This window comes from Typopeltis vanoorti, chromosome 4, assembly GCF_054136105.1.
Source record: "Typopeltis vanoorti isolate ZY-2024b chromosome 4, IOZ_Tvanoo_1.0, whole genome shotgun sequence".
Classification (NCBI taxonomy): domain Eukaryota; kingdom Metazoa; phylum Arthropoda; class Arachnida; order Uropygi; family Thelyphonidae; genus Typopeltis; species Typopeltis vanoorti.
Window position 1 is genome coordinate 52,682,347 of NC_143552.1, and position 18,179 is coordinate 52,700,525.

Here is an 18,179-nt window from a genome sequence, read left to right on the forward strand (position 1 = left end):
CTTTTACAAATACCCATGACCATAGTGGGATTCGAACCCACGATCCGTTGGTTGGAATGTGTGCGTGCGTGCGTGCGTGCGTGCGTGTGTGTGTGTGTGTGTGTGTGTGTGTGTGTGTGTGTGTGTGTGTGTGTGTGTGTGTGTGTGTGTGTGTGTGCGTGCGTGCGTGCGTGCGTGCGTGCGTGCGTGCGTGCGTGTGTGTGTGTGTGTGTGTGTGTCCACTCGATCAACCAACCAAGTAGCAGTTAATAGGATAACATACCTTCGATAACTAATGGATACAGAGGAAGATTAAAAAAATAGTTTTGGAAATACATAATCAAACTTCTTTTTGAAGATGAGGCTCATGAACTGATATTTACCATTTAGCATAAAACAGAGAAACTTAGCTCATTTTTATCTAACAGGCTATATTTCCATGAGTTTTTTTGTTATATGAATATTTCTGTGTATTCATATCCCCTATTCATAAATGAATAAATGATGATGGTGGTGATGATGAATGACGCCATTCCCCTAAACAGTATATCACTCCTGTACACTCAGGTGAGAAGAGAATTTTTTTATGTGGATCCCATTCAAAAATGGATGCAAGTCAAGAGTGCATGAAAGGGCTAAAGGTTAGATAATCCGAGAGTCCTGCTCTAGAGACAAATATGGATATTGTTCAAGCCTTTGGGCTTCTAATAAGAAAGATTGTGATGATAACCCCCTCCAGACAAAGAAAATCATCTTTCACCAATTACGGGATATATTTCTTTGAGAACCATAAAATGGAGAATCTTTACTTGATAGGGAAACAATATGTTCAAATCCTTTATTTCTGAGAGAAAGAGAAGAACCATGTCGTGGTTCAACAAAGACAGATAGGCAAACGCTCATTTCTACGGAGGATGCAGTGGCATAATAAACATTCCATAACTTTTTCTGTCTCGTTTATTTCTACTAAAGCAGAAATTTTCTTCAAAGAAAACACTTTTAGCAAACGCCAAGAGCAATTTTGATCGGCGGATTTGTAATTACAGCAGAACGTCTGCATCTACTAAAAAAATAAAAATAAATAAATAAATGTGTCGGAAAAATGACTGTGCTACGAAAGAAATTTCTTTAGTGGAAAAAATGGATTCAAATAAGAATATTTCCAAAGGCGAGTTTAACCTTTCAATTAATTAATTAATTAATTAATAGATATGGTATATTGGCTTCATAGGCGTAGTTGCTTTGGCCTTAATCATAAAATAACAAACGCGACGGTATACTGTTAACTGAGAATATTCTTAGGGTACATTTGGCGATTATTTTAACAAGAAAATCTCTTCCTGTCTTTTAGGTCTTTTAGAAAAGTGAAGAATTTTTCTCAGCTACGACCGAAAAGGAAGCTGAGAAAATTGCCTCCATTAAAAATTAATCTACGTGTCGAGCTATTAGCTACATGTCAAGTTATTCCCATGCACTCTTGGCTTGCATCCTCTTTTTTGAATGGGATGCACATAAAAAAATCTTCTAACCTGAGTGCGCAAAAGTGGTATATCTTTAGGGGAATGTGATGGCATCTCTACAAATTCATTAGATTTAGGAGTGAAACTGGTGATTTACCTATTCATTAATCTACTGAGATGAATAGGACTTGCATCTGGAAAAACTGTCTTTCATCGTTTCGTTTCTGCCTAATATTTCAAGATGCTAGAGACCAAATCTCTTTTCCACCTTGCTTGTCACCTTCCGTTAAGTGTGATATTTAGATTTTATACAGATCTTCGCTTCGGTCCTCAAAATTCAGCTTACAATAGCCTGAATATTTCACTTAATGTTATTCTGACATTTTTTAAACTGAGTTCCAGTAACTAAATAATGAGATTATTCGAGACGAGGGTAATTGAAGAAAGATCAGAAAAGTTAGCTATTCGTCCATCTCGTCCGTGAAACTGCTTTTTTGTTGCAAAATAAGTTGAGACATGAAAGGGAGTAATATTTTTTTTTTTCTTCTAATTTTTGAGATTTACTTTATTTTTTATTTTTTGTTGAATTTTTGTTATTTTTGAGAGATTTTTTTATAATCTCAGTAACAAGTATTTATTTGATTATGGTTGAAACAATGCTGATAACTTAAAAAGCAAGTACAAGCAGCAGAGATGAAGGACTCATTTACCTAAAGTTCACACACAAGAAGTGCCCAGCTTTGGTCCAAGCGTGGCCTCGACAATGTTCCGTGAAAGCTATATACAATGCCAGGCACGACAAAGCAGAGTAAGCAGCAGGATTATTAGCCAACTGATACATCTAGAAGCTATCCTATGGAAATAGCAACTTGGAATGAAAGAGGATCTAGCTCCTAGTTAATAAATAATTAATTGCAGTGTATTGAGGATGTTCAGCAAGGCATCATTTACACTGCATGTGAGAATGGGACAGAAACCGGCGACCTTATTTTGGAGACTAAATAAAGAATGACAATTAGAGAAGATATGCTTGTAGGGCGAAAGTCCTCGCCTCGTCAGAGCCGTTTCTGAAAACAGACCATACTACAGGAATTTGCGCCTGACTTGTTTATTTACGTTGTAGTATCCTGTTTTTCTTTTCTTCATAGATATCAATAGGCCCAATCCATGCCATGTGAACTTTCTCGCGTTATTATTCCATCTCTTACACAGCTTATACAGTGGAGGTGAGGCATAAAAAGAATCAGGACCTAATTGGTTAGCTTCACAGTGTAGCCAACTGGAATGATGATTTAACTATGACTAGATTCTGTTGCCTGACTTAATATATATCGGTTTCCATTGCCTTGTCAGGAATTATCATCATCAACAACAACAGTAATGATTTTTTATGGAAGTCTCCCGAAAGAACTAATCAGCCCTCAAAAAAAGAAAGAAAAAACTAGTATCCGACCAAAATATATACCATTAACAGACATAGTACTCATTCAAAACTCAATCCAACAATTACCAATACAAAGCGGATTTTAGTATTATTCAAGCGGAAGTCACAAGAGAAATATATTATGCTCTCGGGCTATCCAGAAATTTGTTCCAATTTCCTTTGAAATATATGATGAAAGGAGGAGCAGGAGGAGGGAGGGTCCAATTTTCTGATAAGGAAGGCGATTATAATTTTAAAATGATCACTTTATAAAAGTTGTGTTAAAATATGTGTATGGAAATATAGTATTTTCGTAAAACTTCATATTAAGTACCATTGCAGAAATATGGTCAAGGAGAGAATAGCATTAGAAGACATGCATCGACATTATCTGGTATCAAAGACCAATTTTTTTAGGTATTAAAATATTTACATTTTACAGCAGATGATATTGTAATTCTGCTCACTTTCAAAATATGAAAGGAACTTAATAATCATGATTCATATATATATATATATAGCACATTCCCTTTACACTCATAGATGGATCATTTATCTGAAATTTCTCTTATTACTGAAAAAATGTTCAATGCTTCCATTGTAATTATATCTTCTTTTTAGGATCCCGCAGTTCAACGAAGTCCACCAGTCCAAACATTTCGCTGAACAGCTCCAGAGTTGTGCCAACTACTTCCTCAACAGAATTAGGAGAGGTTAAAAACCTTCGTACAGAAGTTAATTTTTTGAGATCCGAACTGAAAAAAGCCCACCACATCATCGATAACATGCAGGAGTCCGAGAAAAAAATGAAAGAAAGGTCTGTAAGAACTGTGAATTTAAGTTAATATCTAAGCATATACACAAATTTTGAATATAGATTTTTTTTTTTGATACTTTACATTCTTCAGCTTTCTTTTACTTCAAAAACCTATCATCACCATCATCTACTTACTGCTATTGTTTAAAATGAAAGAAAAATATATACTAAGGTCATTTCAAAAGTTCTGCACACTGTACTCTGGTCGTTAAACCGACAATTTAAAAACTGTCGGTTTGCATTCCGTCGTGATACAAGACGAGGACTGTCGCGAATACTGTCAGGTCTTTTGCTGAGAATTTTCATGTACAAAATGACTTGTAGAAACTTCCTGTTAGTATGCTGTTTTCGCTATAGCCTGCAGATTTTCACCACTGCTTCATTTTTCTCGTAATCCATTATCATTATTAACTTAACCTTCGATTGATGATGCCAACATTTTTTTCAGAACGAGAAGAAATTGGATATTTTTACTGTGATGACTGACTTTTTAGCTCTGGTTCAAAATATGGTATTCAGGTTTTGCCTATGACAACAATTCTGTTCAGAAAACCCACTTTGAGTCTTAATAGAATGCAACAGTTCTGAAATCCTGCTGCGAACCGCCTTCTCGTTTTCTGTCAGACGGTGAGGAACACACAGGAGCAACTTTTCACTTCTTCAAATTTTCAATCAAAAATCTGTTAAACAGATGTGGTTGAGATATTTGCTTCATTTGTTATTTCATCAGAGTTCTGTGCCAACAGAACTTCCACAAGACCGTTGGCAATAGTCATCAATATACATACTGGTAGTTGATGCCCTGCTATACTTCATGGTTGGTCTTTTAAGGCTTGCTCAACCTCCATGGAAACAAGACTGCAGAACAGGTACAGGTGGGTACACCGTGACCCTGTTCTACAATCTACGTCAGTATATCCACAAACTTCAAGTAAAGTTGTGAATCACAGTTTTTATTTATTTATTTAAGGTTTCAATTCTGATATACGAATGCTGATCATAGTGCTGTAACATGAAATATTGGTTTCTGTTGCGAGCGTGGGAGCCATGTGAGTGAATGGATTCCTTCATTCAACGTGAAAGGAAAGTGTTCTCTAGATAGGGCATGACGACTCTACTGTAATCGATGGTGTGATTTTAGAGGTTGTACAAGCCCATATTCTTCTTCCCTTCAGTATTTCACATCCGATTTTTTGTCAGAACTTCTACTTGTCTAACCTATTTACTGTGGACAACAGGAACAGTGAATTATATAAACACCAGAATGTTTGGATAGGTTTGTACGCTACCCTGATATGATGACTCTTGAACACTGATGGGATGGAAACGGTACTAAATGTTAATATTTTTCCAGGAGGAGTATCAGAATATAATATTCTCTGAGTATCCGTTAGGACAAAATGGCGGAAAAATCCTCTTTTAGCTTAGCTCATCTTTTAAAATAGAGATTGCTCGTTTTCTAGGGTGTGAATTATGCTTACTTTTTGGGAGGGATGGTTAAAAGACGAATCATAAAAATAACGTTCAGTATGGGTGGCGTTCAAAAAATCAACAATGAAATGCTGCCCTCTATTTTTTTTTATTATTTTTTTTTATTGCGCCTGTTATAATTAACTGCTTTTCCACAAGTCCTACCGTAGCAACTGTTATTTGTGAACCAATAACAGTTGCAAGCTAAAGTTTGAGGCCAAAATATGCTTCGTGGCATATGCAGAATCTGTTTGTGAAAAGAAAGAGAAAGAGAGATCTGACGACCTCATGCCCTTGGCGAGTGGTGTATTAACACCATATTGAGTCAAATTCATCGAACTTCAAACTGTGACTTGTAAATATCAGTAGTAACGAACTAACTATCCGCCTCCTTTCATCACTCAAAATTAATTTACCTAGCAAACTTCAGTACCGTAGCATATATAATTGTTATGCGTTCAGATCATTATTGGACACTTTTATTCAAGCTAGGGGATTTTCAACCCCCCCCCTCTACCCACCCACTTCAACAGAGATTATTTACTGGCAGGGAATGTGTAACAAATATAGTATTACGAGGAAGTAACAGCAGATAAGCTGGATAATAGCCGGCCGCGATGCGTGACTGAGGCGAAGGTTGCTTTTCTGGAAATTCTGGTTTAAAATCATGAAAAATATTGTACCTAAATTTCGTTACAATATGCCTTAATTTCAAACAAAAGAGCATTTGCGTTTATAGTTTTCTAATTAGAGAAAATGAAAGTGAATTTTAATATTTTTAAACTTAATTCAATTCTAATTCATTATCTTCGCAATTCTGCAAAATTTGATAAAGACCCTGTATGTTTTTAAATGAACATTTAAAAATAAAGCTCAGTTCAAATGATAAGAAGCTGTATATACAATTATGTATTCGTGAAACTTCTTCCATCATTAAAATTATTTTTGATATATTCGCAAAGGAAAATATACTTTCCATCTAGCTGTGTTCATAACAATCAGAATTGAAATAAATGAATATGCCGTGAGCTTTTTTAATCGTAAAAAAATACGATTATTTTCATTGTTCTGGAGAGTATCTATTTCCTTAATTTTTCTGCATATTTATTGTCTACCCTATGTGGAAAAAAGTGTCCGTACACCCCATTACTCAACAAAAATGGAACACTGCAATAGATCCCGTGTGCCAGAATTCCTTTGAAACTGCGGGTGAACTCATCAGACGTCGCACTGTATATTATCTACTCGTGAGACATGTGACTCGTGAAACATGGCCACAAGCGTGGCCATGTCTCACGAGTCACATATCTCGTCGTGAAGCACTCACCATGGAGTGGTTCTTTCAACTTAGGGAAGGGACGGATCGAAGTCTTAAGGAGTGATGCCAGAACTGCACGGTATGAATGAAGAACTTGACACCCATACTTTTTCATACGTTCAGATATTTCAAGTGAAACATGTGACCTCTCATTATCATGGTGATATTATGGAATTATGGCTGAAGTAATTACGGCTATGAGAAAAGTGGATTATGCAGCTGCGTTTTAAAGATACTTGTGCCATAACGTTCCTTAAAATTCACATGATAACACACGAAAGGGAAATAAAATTTACGCTAATGTTATCGTGTGAATTTTAAGAAATGTATTATGCATGCAAATTGCGTGTGTTCTTATGGCCAATTTTGATGCTTTAAAGGATTAAAAACCCTTTCATCTCAGTATGAGACTGCTGACTCACCTTCAGCTGAAAAGTTTTCTTAAAAAAGGCTTTTCCTACCTTAGACAGGATATAACGGCATTATTAAGAATACCTCACATTTTACGACGACATTTAAGCGATTCTACAGTCATTGGATAAGGCCAGTAATTAAATTCAGCCGGGGCCCAGCGCCGGAACTTTTTTATTCACCTGCACGGACCAGGAACATTTTTCTGTTTTGTGACTTTTTCCCCCTTTACGGTAATTAGGCCTACATTATTGTGTTATTATTCAACAATTGTTTACAGTTTTCAATGTGCGTATAAACTCAATATCAACAGTCACCTAATTACGAACGATTATGATTAATATGTTAGAAGATGCTTCTGGTGATGTGGAAGAGGACTGATGGCTTTAACTCCACCAGAATAAATAAATTTAATTTAAAAAATGTTACGACAATCTAGCAATAACTTCACATTTCCTTACTTTAAGGGCCCCGAAGCTTATTCGTTTAGAATTTAACTACTGGATAAGACAAGAACTGGACACTGCCACTCAAAGATTCGTCGTCATTATATGTTTCCTATTACAATTCGATTATGAACTCTGTCAACATTATTTTTATCGATCAATCAAGCTGTCTGAAGCAAAAGTGTTGTCTGTATCCCTTGACATGGATAAAAAATGGTTATAAATTTTTTTGTAAAAGAAGGTTTAACGCCAAAAGAAATTCATTCCAAGTTCATAAAAGTTTATGGGCGCTCTTCACCTTCGTTTTCGACAATTAAGAAATGAGCTGCCGAGTTTAAACGTGAACGTACCAGCCTTGAAGATGATCCACGTGAAGGATGTCAAAAAAATGTAACAACACCAGAAATCATTGATCAAGTGCACGATATAGTATTGCATGACCGGAGAGTCAAAGTGCGTGAAATTGCTGAGACTATAGGCATTTCAAAAGAACGTGTAGGATATATTTTGCATGAAGAATTGCAAATGAAAATGCTTTGCGAAAAATGGGTGCCGCGCTTGCTCACAGCAGATCAAAAACGAACTGGAATGAAAATCTCTGAACAGTGCTTGGAGCGTTTTAACAAGAATAAAACTGCTTTCGTGAGTCGATTTATTACTATGGTTGAGACTTGGATTCACCATTACCCACCAAAATCCAAACAACACTCAAAACAGTGGACAGAAGCCGGTTGTTCAGCGCCAAAGAAGACAAAGTCGGTAACATCACCAGGAAAAGTCATGGCATGGGTGTTTTCGGATGCTAAAGCATTTTGTTTATTAATTATCTTGAAAAGGGTAACAATAACAGGGGAATATTATTCCGATCTTTAAACCAGACTAGACGAAAAAATTCGTGAGAAAATACCCGGTTTGCCGAAGAAAAAAATCATCTTTCATCAGGACAATGCACCTGCCCACAAATGCATTTTGGCAATGGGAAAATTAAGGGATCTGCACTATGAGTTGTTGGAACATCCACCCTATTCCCAAGATTTGGCTGCCTCTGACTTCTATCTCTTCCCAAAACTAAAACTCTTCCTCGCTGGTCAGTCTTAAGTGGAAATTCATCTCCCACTTAAGACAATCGAATCAAGAGGTGATTGCAGCTGTAGAGGGGTATTTTGCAGATCTTACTGAGAACCACTACAGGGACGGGATAATGGCGTTGGAACATCGCTGGAATAAATGTATTAGTCTTAAGGGAGTAATATTGAAAAAATAAAAATAATTTTGAAATTATAAATTAATTTTTTTCATTGGTAGGCCGAGAATCTTTCAGACCACCTTCGTATATTGATTTTTATCAATTTTATATACTTTTTTGTAATTTTAAAATTTTATTTTTAAATAATCAAGAAACCTGCTCTGAAAAACAAACAGAACTTTTTCAGGCCACTTCAGTCCTGCAATAAGTGAGGCAGTGATCTCACACCGGAAGATGAAATTCATCTTCCACTTAAGACAATCACAAACATCCATGCCGCATTACATATATATATCCATGTATATTTGCATTACATATACACCTTGAAAGAAAGGAACGGACACCATAATGCGAGGAATACACCGCTATGGAGCCCACTTTAATAAGATGGACCTTCACGACCTTCTTTCACTGCAATGATTGCAGCAATCTTAAGGGGCATACTTTCCACAAGCGAATAATAACGATCAATGGAAATTTGGAAAATTCTTCCTGTAAGCATGCAGTGAGATTCTGGATTGTTGTGGGGGGGGGGGGACGTCCCTTGACCTCACTCCACGCCCCAGTTCATCCCTCAGATGTTCAATTGGGTTCAGAGCAGGGCTCTGTGGAGGCTAGTAAAGTGTTGTGACGTTCATGTCCATAAACCACACAGTTACACCAACAGACTTATGATACGGTGCACTGTCTTGCCGAAGGAGAAACGCCACGAAGTAGGAAGTATTGCATTCCAGAATGTTCAATTACATCTCATTCAGTGTTCGTGGCACCACAAACGGGGGTCCGAGGCCAAACCAGGAAAAACAGAACCATATGTATTTACATTACATATACATTATATATAATGTATCACACTGCGACCTCCGAACATCATAGTTAGGGTTACGCACTCTGGTAAGAGACGTTCACCGGCATTCCGCCATACCCACACTCGTCCATCTGCCCAGTGGAGAGTGTATCGTGATTTGTCAATCCATAACACAGTTTTCTAAGCTTCCACCCACTGTACACACACTCTTTGCACCTCTGAAGACGACGCTGTATGTTAGTTCGAGTAACGTGGGGCTCGCATATTGCGGTCTTACCACGAATACTCATGTTGTGAGCCTCGGTTCTGAATGTTTCGTGCTGATTCATGTTACACTTTATGTACAAAACTCCGCATTTAACGTGTCGGTCGACGAATGGCGGTTGTTACATATTATTCTTCGTAGCACACTATGCTCACGTTCGGTGAGTGTGGTGGGTCGTCCACTACGGATAACACTTGCAGTTGACTCCTTGCGCTTCCATCTCAGTATGGTATAACTAGGATGATCCAATTTGTAAACAATTTTCCGAACAGATAGTCCTGCAACATGGCAACCTACCATAACGCTTCTTTCAAACTCCGTCAGTTTCTTTCTTGCAGCCAATTTCACCCAGACACAGTTGCACTGACTTGGGAGCATCATATTCCTCCAATTAATACCGGCTACAAACACCACTCGTCACATGGCACGTTGCGCCTTGTATATGGGTTCGCTGACTTCTTTCCAAGCTGTGTACATTATAAATGTAGACTTTGCCCGTTGGAATAAGAGTTTATAAGGCAGAACACCGGGATAATATGATAATATTTATGTTAATTGGCAATACAATTTTTATCCTAATTGCACAAGATTTCTTTGGATGTAACATACAAACTAGCAGACAAAAAAAAGTAAGGACTAACAAAGGTGACAAAGATTCTGCTATGATTAAATACCCTAATAATAGTAGAACATTTAACATTTTGCTCACATCTTTCGAAGCCGATGTTTGGTTTTTATGAAGATGTTTCAGGTGTCACTAGAGTATATAATTAGATTACTAATGCTGTAGTTTTATACTAGATACCCTTTAGTTTATATGTTTAACACTAATATTAATTATTGTTATCGCGTGTACAAAGATCTGATATATGTATATTAAGGTATTATAAATATTACATTTCTGATACATTTATTACGCAAAGCTGAAGGCATTTATTTTATTTTTCGTAAATACACGCAATTACAATAATAGTAGTAGTTAGCAGTATATTTGTTATTTTGTTCACATCTTTCGAGCTGTATGACTTATGTGAAAATGAATAAATATATAATGAAAAAGTGTGGTATTATTTTGGAACTCAGGAGCTGTTGTTGCCACCAGCCTGTATTATTATTCTATGAGTATCTCCATGGAGTCAGAAGACTTATCGCGGAAGACCCAAACTATAAAGTATTTAGTTTTTTTCATTAAGTATTACGGTGCATAACCATAGTAAGCTGTATCGTATATCAATATAGACTCACCTAAGGATTTATAGATGCTTTTCCTATTATTCGAAGGTAATATGTCCTGTAAGTAGTGCATTTTAAAGGGTAATTTCGCAGGGTTTTTTTTTGTGTGTATATATATATATTCCGATGAATTAGAAAGACATATCTTGGAATTCAAAGATATAGCTCTCGACCCTACCAATCTAAAAAGCAATCTCAGTTACAGCCTGCCCGATTCACATAGCGCTGTAATCCAGTTTTGGCGCACTCATGATATCATTTACACCTTCATTTAGTGCTTCACGCCAGAACTAATGCTCGGACTCAATTTCAAACACAACTACTACTTGTTCTAAACTTTGTTTTTGTCTAAAGTACAATATATTTTTTAAGATGTTGTTTTCCCCATGGTACTGTATTCACCTGACGAAGTCGGCATTTCCGATGAAACTAGTAGTGAAACCTTATAAAATCTCTTGTATTTTTTCTCGGTGTTTAAGCCAGTTAATAATAATTATATATATATATATATATATATATATATATATATATATATATATATATATATATATATATATATATATATATATATATATATATATATATATATTTAGAGATTCTAAATATTATGAGTTGAGATTTGTTGCTATTTATTAAGATAGAATTATGCACGAGTCCATCAGTGATTATGATGAGGTCTGTTTGTAAATATTATAAGCCTATTGATGGATCTTAGTGTATAGCTATGAGTATTGCGTCATCTGTGTATTGGTAGATATGACTGTATAGCCGTAGGTGGGATAGATCGTTTACAAAAATATTGAAAAGACATGGCGATAGAATTGTCCCTTACGGAATCCATAATTAATCTCTGTTCTGTTGTTGTAAGTACGAGCTATTTTTGTAATGTTGATTCTGTTTTTCAGGAAATCTTCAAACAAGTTGTGTTTTCCTCTTATGCTTACCGCTACGAGTTTTTTTTAAAGAATTGTGTGATGTATGGTGTCATAAGCTTCAGAGAAGTCAAGAGCAAGTTTTTTTTATATATCTTTTTTTATGTGGTTCTACCCAAGAAAAGTTATTAGCAAACCTATAGTACATGTATACTGTGGGTGGGCTAAGGATTTTTTTTTGCCTATATATATAATGGCCCTTCCTATTATGCACTGCATTATAAACGCCTGAAAGGGGTAGTACTTTGCATTATGAGATACATACTAAGGCAAGTGTTGTGTCCCAATTTACGATTTCTACTCTAATCTTACAAATTCCTTTTATCTATATTCTTCTAACTTCTATGCCCGAGATTTTACCAAAACTTATACCAAAATCTAAGTTATTGCTCCCCGTAGTACCCCTAATATTTGTATTTATGCTGCGCCTTTTGGGATATTTAGTTTAGGATATTACATACATAAACAAGGAGAAAGAACTCAAATATATCTGAAAGTTGTGACATTGCAGTCGTGACACTTAACTCGATTCTCAACTTAAATTAGCCGCGTAACTAAGTACAATATTTTCAAGTGGTTATCAACTGCACCATTAATGTTGTCATAAATAGGGAGAAAGTCAATCTCGAATATATCTCTTAGTATTTAAATATTATTGCAGTCGTGACTCTTAATCTCTTTCCTCAACATTAAATTTCCCGCGTGATTAGGTACGATGATTTTTAAGCGGTGCATTGGATTAGCAACATCAGACAACTCTTTTATCATTGAACAAAAGGTTTATTAAGTTTCTAAACATGGTACAATTCAAATACTAAACTAAAATACTTATAGACTGACATTAAATCATTACAAGCAATATGGCTATTTGTGATTATGCTGCCATACACATTAATTCATAAATTCACCTGATGTGAACAAATTAGATCAATTCACACTATCTGATTATTCATACTGAAGTAGATTAACAAATCATTCACTGCTAACACATACTTGTGACATTTCAATTATTTTATACATTACATTAGGCATTCAATTCTTAGGATACGTAATTACTTAATTCACACTATTCCGTTATACCGTTATTTGCATTAACACACAATTATGTCATTTAAATATCTTGTGCAATATAATAGACGTAAAATTACCTTAGGACTCTTAATCATTCACAAATCTTTAACACTAGTCAATCTACACATAACACATTCTATCATATACTAAAGTCCTAGTATAACTTCAACAGTTCTATATTGGAATCACGATACTTTTTACAGACAAATTTCTAGCTAACATAGGTTATGATTTACAGTACCTTTCTTGAGCTCTTCGTATGGGCCTTTATTCTTTTCCAAACGAACCTCTGGTATAACTTCTCGTAACTCTGGAATACTTTAACACACATATATTTGCTCTACTATCAGCAACGAGGACATCGACCTCTTTACAGTTTTCTGCTTTGCGTAGTTATCACTAGCGTCGAAACGAAGAAGATCCCTCCTTTTCTAGGACTCTATGGCAATTTTACCTTTGCTTCCTACTCGGGAAAACGGGAATCGAAATCCCGCTCACTTTCGTTTCCGTGTTGTGACGAGGAGATATCACCCCTGTCGCCACTCAGGAAAACCCCGTGAACTCCACCGGAACCAAACCAACCTCCAAGGCCAAAAGCGACTATCCAAAAAGCCTCTTCAGGGAGTTACCAACCCTTTTATAGCTGCCCCCCCTAACGACACCTTTTCTTACTTCCTTTCTCCTCCTTCTACTTGTTTTTTAATCATCGACCAATTAGGGTGGCGTTTTCTCGCCAAACGTCATTTGATCGGCAAGCCCGATATCAATGTTTCAATCCGGGGATCGGCCCTACGCAAAAGCTTGGCTTTTCTAGTACTAGCCTGACTTAATCCCCTTTCAAACTTTTTCTATGAATTCTACTTAATAACTTAATCTCTCACATAACGTATTTTATGACTCACCCCTTTCTACTTATTTACTTAACTGTCTCATTTTTAATCGTATTACAATATTAATCTATACTTTCCTTTGTTAGCTACTTATTTAGTTAGAATTCCTTATTTTAAGTCATATTACAATATTAATACATTCCTTCCTTTATCAGCTACTTTAACAACAACACTTACGTTTTATACATATTACTGGATGCAAGAAATTTTCCATTAAATAATTCATTTTTTATGCAGGGATTTCAATTTATGATATTTATTCTTCATGTTACACCATGATAGCTGAGAATACTATATTCCTAAGATATCAGGTGTAACACAAGTGATATAAAGTCATTAGCCTCAATATACAAGTTGATCAGACGTGAATATATTTAACGGAGCCTGTGTAGCTCAGTGGATGTGGCGTTTGCCAACCACGGCGCTTGGCAGCACGAAGGAAGACTTGGTTTCGAGTCTAGTCGGCGACTAGAGGAAATTTTTCTGAGCCTTTTTTCGACCGGTTCCCAAGTTAGTCGATCTCTGGCACGGCAAGCAGGTTTTTCTTCCCAGAAACTCGGGTTTTTCGTCCTGTAAACTCAAGAAAATCGACCGTAGAACCCACATTATTTCAGACATTAAATATATTGTGTTAGGGTTAGGGACCACGAGATGGCGGCACATCCGAGCCGTCTCTCTTCACTGAGTACCGCTTAATTAGTGATAGCCTTGGGCCATCTATCTCTGATTGGTACCAGTGGAGATTGAACTGCCCACTCAGTCTCCAAAAAGTTAGATAGGGCTAAATGGCCTCGCCTACTCCCCGTATACGGGAATAAAAAGGCGTTAGCTGATTTATATATATATATATATATATATATATATATATATATATATATATATATATATATATAAACTATACTTTATATGAATTAAATGATGTATGCTTAATAAAATGCATAGGCTTTTTTTTTCTGAATTATCTGGCAAATTTTAGGTAACTATTATGTGATTCCCCCCCCCTCAAAAAAAAAGACAATAAAAAAATAAAAAAGTAGTTCTATTGGAAATTTGTTAATAAAACGAGAGTGTTTTCAATTCCAGTGTTATAGATATTTAGTTGGGGGTATGTACAGACAAGAAAATAATGAATGAGATGAGAAAGAAATGTATAGGCAAATTAGTTTAGCTAGTGGGAGAAAGGAAAAAGATTTTCTTGAATTCTTAAGAGATCACGATCTCATACAGTTGGTAATGGAAGAAATCTTTAGGCAAAATGCACTGGATTTCGTGATCGTCCGATAACGTAATTATTAGCAACATATCAACATTGCCGCCAGTTGGTGACAGTGACCACGTATTCCTGTCCTGACAGGTGCGAAAGCATGCAGAGGCATCCAGAGTAAAAGGGTACATGTGAAAGTATAGGACAGGAGATTATGAAAATCTCAGAAAACAGCTTGAAGGAGTTCTATAGGAAAAATAACTTGAAGGGAAAAAAAATAATATTGCGTGGGTCAGAGTTAAAAAGTATTTGATTATGGCAATAACAGACTGTGTGCCTCAATGAAAAAGGATTAATAAAATAGGTGTTAAATGAATGAATAGGAAATTAAGCAGGAATTGCAGAAGAAAAAGAGAAGATTATGGAGAAAATAAAATTTCTAAGATGTGAACAGTTGCATGAAATCTATAAAGTGCAGGCAAGAAGAGTGACAAGTATAACAAGGCAGGCGAAATTAGAGTACGAGAGAAGACTAGTGAAATAGGCTAAGAAAAATCCCAGACAGTTTTCCTGTTATGCAGCTAGCAAAAGAAAGAATGATTATGAGAAAATAACTCTGCTAGATAGAATGGCACAAGAGTGGCCAAGGAAGAAGTTATTATGGAGTTGTTCAGTTCATTTTGCTAAGGTTTTTCATACTGATAGGAATGATGCTATTCTAAGGAAACAGGAAGTTCAGGAATCAATACTTCAACCTAGTTCCCTGAAGGTGAATGAAGGCGAAGTCTATGATTGTTTCAGTCATATTGATGTGAATAAGGCTATTGGACTAGATGGAATTTCACACGTGTTATGAAAGAATGCGCTTGAGAGTCTAGTGTCCTCAACAATCCCTAATGAGTGGAAAGAGGGCGAGACTGTTCCATTGCATAAAGGGTGGAAGCAAAACGGATGTTTCAAATTTCAGACCAGTTTGCATTTCTGGAGTGGTTGTTAAGATCTTGGAGAGATTGGTTAGGAAGGAACAGAATACCAACTAACTGGTTATGAATAGAATATCAACCAACCAACCAACTGATTGGAAAATCAGTTGGTTGATTGGATAGCAAACTGCCTTTCTAATCGATATCAAACGGTGGTGTATAGAGGTGCTATGTCTCTCAGGAGGATAGTTAGAGTAGAGACCCACAGGATTCTGTTTTAGGGCCAATGCTGTTCAATTTGTTTGTTAATGATATTGAGAGTGGTCTTCAAGCTGATATTCAACTATTTGCGGATGATGCTAAGCTATAAAAAAAGGCATTATGAATGATGCAGATATACTGGTGCTTCAGAGCGATTTGAATAAAGTGGCTATGTGGGCAGACAAGTGAGAATATCAATTTAACACCAGTAAATAAGGTTCTGCACTTTGGATCTCAAAAAACCACTCGGCCAACCAAGCCGAGCTTTTTTGTCTAGAGATGAGGTGATTGTGTCAGAAATATTTTGGACTTTATTCTAATTTGTTGGTTTTATTCGTTCTCTGTAGGAGCTACAGGAGCTACAATGCCACTGAGACTTAACTTTTAGGGATTTCGCTTTCCATGTATTCTCAGATACTTCAAAGTGCAAGTTGCCGTTGCAGCCAATTGTGCGCAATCGTCATTAATAGGCATTCTTATCACAGCGACTGAAGAAGTACTTCTTCCATTTTGAGAAGAATATTTATACACACTTTGATAGTGTTGTTGGTCGGTGTAATATTATAGTGAAAGAATCCAAACAGAAAGAGCTGTAGGAGAAAGAAAATCAGTGAGTTATATCGGAAGTTAGTTGGTACTTATATGCTTGCGAAGCTACTGTCCAGCAGGAAGGAATGTCGGGTCGGAGTTCACGTAAGCGGTCACTTCGAGTCACCTCTCAAGCGTTGTATGGACAATAAGACAAAGGAGTATTGCACGAGAAAGATCGAATGACCTTCATAAAATCACAAATTATCTTAAGTTGATATCCGAAGTTAATACTATGATCAGATTTTATAAAAATATTGATTAAAAAGTCAATTAAAAAATATTAACTATCCATGTTATAATTGCAAATTAACAAGGAACACAGAATTCACACATCTGTTCACGTGTTGCTTCGCTCCACTGTGAACAGACGCGTGAATTTTGTAAGCCACCTTCAACTTTTTACAAAAAAAAAAACAACAACCTGGGAATATAACTGAAAATTTGTGATTTTATGAACGTCTTTCGATCCTTCTGGTGCAACGATCCTTTGTTTTAATGTCCATACAACATAATTCACACGTCTGTTCACACGTGTCTCTTCATTCCACTGTGAACCACTTGAATGACCTGTTTTGAACTGAGTATAATAATAATAATAGTAGTAGTAATAATAATAAATGCCTCCTGGTATCAAAGTTTGCATTTATAAGAAGAAGTTTGAGAATTATTTCAACTTCAATAGAAGTTGAAATACATTCTCAAACTTTTTTGATTAAATTTAATTTAATTTCCACAAATAAGTTTTACTTAGAAATATGGAAATCTTGTTTTGATAATATCTAAATAATATTCCCATATTTATATATTCAACTTTAGTTCATTTAAAAATTGCTACCTATTCCCCTTCCGAAAGAAAAAGACGTTACAGATTTTTTTATTTATTTTTTTCTTTTTTAATATAATACTGTTATTGGGAAACAGTATGGGGTTTTCACAAACTTGGAACAGAGAAAAATAAACCCTTTTAGTTAAACACAAAAACATTAATTGTCAAAAAAAAAATAATAATAAATAAATAAAATATGCAGGAAAGCTAAATACAATTTAAATTCCTTCAGTAAACAGTGTTTACTTGTAAATATGGGAATATTATTTAAATATTTCATTATTAAAACAAGATTTCTATATTTCTAACTAAAACTTACTCATGGAAATTATATTACAGTGAAATCTTTTTGAGATGAATCATAAAGCGTCTCCATACAAATTACAATATATATGATTCATATATGCTTCAACTTAAGTCATAATGGGAAAAAAACTCTAACTTAAAAAATACTGTTCTTAATTCCTGAATTATAGCAGGGTTATCAAAAAGTGGGAAAAAAAAAGAAAGAAAGAAAGAAAAAACCTACTTTTGTACGTAACTAAGGTACGTACATCAAGACTACCGAAATCAAGAATCTGAAACCTTAGTAATCAATCTATTCT

At 35.6% G+C, this 18,179-nt stretch overlaps 1 protein-coding gene across 1 annotated transcript in view; it reads left to right on the top strand.

Annotated features, from left to right (window-relative positions):
• LOC150107301 (uncharacterized) overlaps nt 1-18,179 on the top strand; it is a 76,167-nt gene that overhangs the window by 36,110 nt on the left and 21,878 nt on the right. Inside the window, exon 3 of the mRNA XM_090391776.1 lies at nt 3,484-3,679. Coding sequence (XP_090247902.1) covers nt 3,484-3,679 — 196 coding nt within the window. The remainder of the gene's footprint in view (nt 1-3,483; nt 3,680-18,179) is intronic.